The sequence below is a fragment of the Aptenodytes forsteri genome, unplaced genomic scaffold (assembly GCF_000699145.1).
Source record: "Aptenodytes forsteri isolate BGI_AS27 unplaced genomic scaffold, ASM69914v1 Scaffold63, whole genome shotgun sequence".
NCBI lineage: Eukaryota > Metazoa > Chordata > Aves > Sphenisciformes > Spheniscidae > Aptenodytes > Aptenodytes forsteri.
In genome coordinates, this window is record NW_008794709.1 from 533,102 (window position 1) to 539,503 (window position 6,402).

Sequence of the window (6,402 nt, forward strand, 5' to 3'; positions counted from 1 at the left end):
CCGACATCTTTTTCTTAGTGATTTGTTAATTGTTTATTAAGGATTTTGCCTTAGTTATATAGCTATCCTAATGATAATGACAGCTGAGTTGCTCTTCTATTGTGTAAAGACAAAACTACTATAAATTGTCAGAGGAGTGCAGAAATGATCCTACTCTCATTTTGGAAACGTTGGGCACCAAGCTATTCAAAAGGTGTATGCTCAGCAGGTAATACTTGAGCAGTCCTGTCCTACCTTACTTGTTGCAGATTTTTTGTTTTGTCAAAAGTTTCTGATCAAGATCACCTCTTAGTACTCTTTAAGCCGTGAACTTCTTCTGGAAATGAGGTCCTGATTCCATTGGTTGCAGGGCTGACTTCCTGCTCATTTCCTTGGACCTGCTGGAGGTTTTTAATTGTACCTGGATAGGATGTTGCTCTTTTAAAAGAAAGAAAGATGATTGCAATGTAGGTATGACTTACAGCTAAGAAAATTTGTTTGGAGACATTACATTTGGCTCATGGATTTGAAAGAACTTTCCGGTCTTGGCTGGCCAAAATGTTACTTTCTAGTTTATTATTATTTTTATATTATATAAAAAATTATATATTTATTATATACTTTTTATTTCTTGACATTGACATTGTATCCACAGATAAGATGCTAACCATTTTTCTGTTAAAGCAGCATGCTGGAAGGTTCACAGAGCTATAGTTAAAGCCTATACTCATTAAAACATTGCAGAAAGCAGGAGTATTTTATGTAGTAAAGTGCGGAAGTGTTATACCTGGCCAAATATGGCACACAAGTGATGTTGCCAAGAATGTTTTGAGAAAATGCTGCTTAGCTGTTTTCATCTAGAGTTATGGTATCAGATACTGTTTTTCCATCTTTCCAAAGAAATTCTGTTGTCTGTATCAATACTGAAACATATGCCATAAGATCAGTAGGACACTTTATTCAGTCTTTGGCTTCATCATATCCAGCTACTTTTATCTAACTTATAAATAGACTAGAGTACTTTTCCCAAGCAAATAGGAGCATGGTGAGTTTTCTGTTTGGGTGGGGAAAAAGAAACAGTGAATATTTTCACAGGAAAGAAGCTTGTGCTTCGTTATCCGAAACAATGCTGGTAAGGAGTTCTCAACATTAAAATCAATGGACTGAATGGGGCCTATGTTAACTTGAGCAGTAGTTTCTGCCCGAAGATCTTCAGTGTTGTTAAGGTGGTCTAACTTGAAAGGCCTTTGAGGGTAAGGAACCATCATATAGTCTTAAACTGTAGGCAAGCCTTGCTGCCTTTCATTCCCATTTTTCTGTGGACTGCCCAGATTATCAGAATAGTGGTATCGCTTCAGCTGTGAACACATTAATGGATGATTTGTGACAGATTATTTCTTATTGCTACTGAAAGTCCCTCTTGCCTGTTGGTTTTCAAGATTTAAAAAAAAAAAAAATGCAAATTTCATGAAGAGTTTTGTTAAGACTTTCCTCAAAAGGTTGTTTTAATTACTATATATTTCTTAGCATAGAATTTCCATCACTTAACACAGTATAGTACAGTATAATTCTACTGGTTTGGTTTTTTTGTTTTTTGTTTGTTTTTTGCTAAGGTAAGGTGGAACCAGCTGAGTGCCTTACATTACATGTTATGCTGATTTTTGTCCTATGATTGAAATGGCAGTAGCCCTGTTACAAGGTCAATCGTGCATGAACATTTCTGAAGAACAGAAGATAGGAAATGTGATGCTGGAATATCCACACAGAGACTTTTACAGTATTCTGTGGTGGGGAAGGTTCAGTGTTTCTTGAATGAAAGTACTTTGTGTCTCTTATCTATGCATAAAAAGAGGAGCAACACAGTTATATTTTTGGCATACAGTTTTGCAGGTCAAAACACTTAACAAGTAAGCAATACTGTTTATGTGTAAATTCACCTGAGAATTTCTCCAAGCTTAGACTGTAGACTTGCTATGCTGTTCCCAAAAGTATTGCAGAGAGCATTGCAATTTGGTTAGCCAAATACTTTCTGGTATTTTTGTTTCTGGACAGCACTGGGTTGTTTCATACTGAAAGAAATTCTGCAGGGAGCTTCTGAAGACAAATTATGGTGATAAAATATTAAAGAGAGGATTTTTTTAATAGCTATTGTGCTATTGTGCTGCAAACTGGGATGCCCGTTGAAGTATTTAGTTGTTTGAATATGCCTGGTCCAGTGCTTAAGAAACTGAAATAACAAACTGACTTCAGCTTCCATTTTGTATTTCCAGTCCTCTGCATCGTTTGTGTAGGTGAATGAATGCAGTATAGATTATTAAATAATGCAGGTTTAATTTTGCTCAGGTAGATCTTATAAACTTTCTGGCCTTCTGGGATGTTTTTACCAGCATATAGAAAAGCAGGAAACCCCTTAGTTTCTAGGCTTTGAAAAATCACAGAACTTAATGGTTATAAAAAAAGGTATAAAAAAATTTACTAAATAGCAGTGGATACTGTAAAAAAAAAAAAAAAAAAAAAACAAAAAAGCTAAAAAACCCCTCCAAAACAACCCAAAACCAAGAACAGATAAATGCCAGGAGGTTTGAGGCAAGTATTTTAGCTGTATTTCATCCAGAAGGGTCTGTTCTTCCTCCTCTCCCCAAACACACCCCTTTTTGCTGACATATTCTCATTTCCCTCATTGGCAGCCTATTGTAGTATACTTTGGCTCTATACCAGTTGTGCTGGGTTATGCATTATAGGTTGTATTGCACACTGTTATTTGACAAGTATAAATACATAATTATCAAACTACCAAATTTTTATGGTTTTATTATTAATATTTTCCAGAATATGTCAGTGTTTTCTCAAGAAGCCAAAAACTTCTGTTATTGGGATACCAGAATTTGATGCTATTAGTTAATCAGTTTGACTGATTTGAATTCACTTTGAGAGTTCAGTCACCAAAATAATTTTAATGTCAGTACTGGGCTCAGTCTAAAGGATCTCTTTCAGTTTTTGACAGCAGATAGTCAAGGAACAAATGGGAAAGCTTATGCAATGTAGCTGAGTGAAATACCAGAAGGCTAGCCTTCTGGTGAGATATTTCTGACAAAATATACTTTACAGAATATTTTTCAAGAAACAACACCAACAAAAACACCCCCAAAACTTATTCACCTAACAGTCTGATTAATAGTGTTTATAATACTGTCATGGCCACAATTATTAGTGAATTCTACTCCTCCAAAAATTTCTGTAGAAATGAGGTGTTATTTTTTTAAGATATCAGATTATATCCAGACACAGATTGTACTTTCAGAAAATCTGCTGGGACTTAATGTATTTCCGTGTCACTAACGGGTTTTTGATCACTTCAGCAGACTATTCCTGTTAGTGACTGTGCAAAAACAAGAAAATCCCAAATTTTTTTAACTCTTGCCTATTAATTAAAAAAAAGGTGATGGCTTTTCAGTTTTCTTTGGATCTTGAAAAAGCCTCTGTGATCTTTGAAAGCATTTAGTTATGATTAGACAGCATCTGAGACCATACATACTGAAGGTCTATAATTAAGTTCTGGCTTTTGGTCTTCAGGAAAAATCTATTCATTTTGAAATAAAGGACAACATACTTAATGTTTGTTCTTTAGGCAAAGAAAGCAAGCACTTTATAGAAAATGCTTGTTCAGAAAGTATTAAATAAAAGCTTTGTTCTAGGTGAACTTTTGAGTGTTAGATTGAGTAAATTTTTTACCTATGGATACAGCTGTATACATGTATACAAGCCTGTATTTCTTCTTTGAATGAACATTTTAGTATCCTTAAAAGGCTCAGAAGTTGTTTGGAAAGAAAATGTTATTCATCATTAGCATGTTATTTTTTTGACTGATCTTTTTCTCAGGTATTTGCTCCAAGACATCACAGCTATCCATTTGCTCTGTGACTTTTGTTCTTCAAATGCATGTGATAAATTCAGCATGTGAAAGGCAGTAAAGGGATTTAGTAGCACCTGGCTTTGTTTACAGTGTAGTACTTTGTTTCTGGTCTATCTTGGCCATTTTATGTTATACTTTAAATGGAAATTTGCACACAACTGTACAAGAAAAATGGTCTCAATTTTTAATGTGTTATAGCTCAAAATCTAATCATATTGGATAGAAATTTCCTCTCATACACATTCATGGATAACAATGAAATACTTTGATCTTTTTCATGTTTTGCTTGATTTGCTAAACAATTGTTAACAATTTAGTAGTTTAAGTCAAAACTAAACTGACACAATATGACCAGGTTATTCAACTGAAATATTAAATGCAGCTGGTAGATGTAAGTGTTTACAGTTATTTTGTAGACACTAGCAGTTTTACTGTTGTTGTCTTCTCCCTGCCTATACAAGCACTATTAAACCACACTTCGGACTCGGTCAATTTTAAAGGATTTTTTTGCTACCTTTTCAAATTAGCAGAAGGCAAAGATGTAAAAAAGATCTGAAGATGTCTACAGGGAAATGGTACGATTCAATTCTCTTAAATCAAACTGATGTTGGAAAAGTTAATCTGGTTCAGTTGGGAAAATCATTCCTGAAGGACTTTCGTAACAACTAGAAAAATGCAAGCAAGACTAGTAATTCTATAATGCCGTGAAGTAATACAGTGTTTGGTAATGTTCTATAAATAGCTGATGCATAGACACAGTAAAAGGTTTGTCTCATATTTCAGCCCTGGCTTTATTTCTGTGATTTGATCATTGTTTTTCTTGTGATTCTTAGGTGCTGCAGTAGCTGGAATTTACAGAGTAGCAGGAAAGAATATGGCTCCCTTAGAAGCTCTTGTCTTTGGTGTTGGACAGACAGTACTGACATTAATTATCTCATTTTCAAGAATTCTTGCAACGCTTTGAGACTATGTAAAAGGGGGAAAAAAAATCAACTAGTTTAACGAAATCTTTAATCTGAAGAGAAGCTTCCTGAAAGCAGATTCACCAGCTTACGAACTTGAATTCTAGCACAAGAGAAAGGAAGCATGTGGAACCTGCACTACAAATCTAGAGGTTCAGTCAAATGAACAGACTGTCCTCTAGTGTCTGAACTGTTGTACTTCTGCACTGCGCCTTATGTGCCTCGATCATAGGCAAGGTGCAATCCATGTGTGCAAAGTTGAGATAAAGCACCTTGAACAGCTGCCAGTCAGGTTAATGCTTGGTGATGGGATCATTGTTCTTAACAGCGTTGTAATAAGATAAAGGGACGCTCCTGAAAATTGCTGTATGTGTCAGACTTGGAGTTTAATTCTTAACTGTTGGTGGGTAAGCTTTGAAATTGCAATTGTAGAAGAATGCTGCGAACGTACATTCTACTTGAATTCAGGTAAAATAGCAAGATAACTGACTTTTGTATTAGCAGAATCTCTTTGAATGCTGAATATTCTTATTCAGCATTAAAAACAACTGTTAGGTCCATTTTGAAGTATAGATGAATATTGATGGGGTTTAAGAACCACAGCTTTAGCAACCCTGATGTGATTAGCAGTATGTGTAGAATGGCTCATGGCAGTTTTCTGAAGCTCAGCACATCATTTCTTTGTGGTCTTAGCTTGTCAGAAATCAGTAGTTTAAGGAGACTGTATGAGGGTTACTAAGTACAATCTGTTGTGTATGCACAAACAAATCTTAAATTGATGCTTTCCTTGAAATTATTTTGTCTTAAACATACAGATGGTTACCAGCCCTTCTGAGAACCTCAGAAAGGCTACTTGTTGCAAATAAGCTCCCTATATTTATTTAAGCACTGATAGGACTCTTAACCCTACATGTATTCTTTAAAGAACACACAAATACAACAGACTTTAAGAGAATACACCTATGAGGAAAGTGGAAAGGGAAAAAAAAAAAAAATACTGGTTTTCAACCGAACAAAAATGTTGAGTTTAATAAAATAGTTACCGTACTCCAAATGTTTGGAAGTGGGGCAGCGCTAATGTATTTACTACCTTGTTTCTGAACACTTTGTATCTTTGGGAAGATTAAGATACATGAAACTTTCAAATACTTAGCTTTCAGTAGAGTTTGTGCTTTTCTAGTTTAAAAGGGACAGTAGTGTTGTGCATGTGAAATGTTGTAAATGTGAATGTTTTGGAGTGAATAGAAGTTTTAAGTCTAATTATTTATAAAGTGCAAAATTTAAAGGGCCCAAAGTTCTGTGCGAGGAATAAGGAATCTTTTACATCTTTTGTCCACTGAATGCTTTTCAGCAGTCAGTTTTTAATGCTGACAGGAAGAGTAAATTGCTCAAAAGTTTTGCTGTTAAGATGTCAAAAAGACTTTCAGGACTGTTGAAACCAGTGGTACCTACTGCACAGATAAAAGAATATGGTTAAAAGTAACTTACAATCCAGCTGTATTGCTTTAGTGCTTCAAAATATTATAATGAATTAACCTGTCTGCCTTT

General features: G+C 34.9%; 1 protein-coding gene across 1 annotated transcript in view; it reads left to right on the forward strand.

Annotated features, from left to right (window-relative positions):
• TMEM170B (transmembrane protein 170B) overlaps positions 1–6,123 on the forward strand; it is a 7,042-nt gene extending 919 nt beyond the window's left edge. Inside the window, exon 2 of the mRNA XM_019470607.1 lies at positions 4,726–6,123. Coding sequence (XP_019326152.1) covers positions 4,726–4,856 — 131 coding nt within the window. The 3' untranslated portion in view covers positions 4,857–6,123. The remainder of the gene's footprint in view (positions 1–4,725) is intronic.
• Positions 6,124–6,402: the final 279 nt, after the last annotated feature.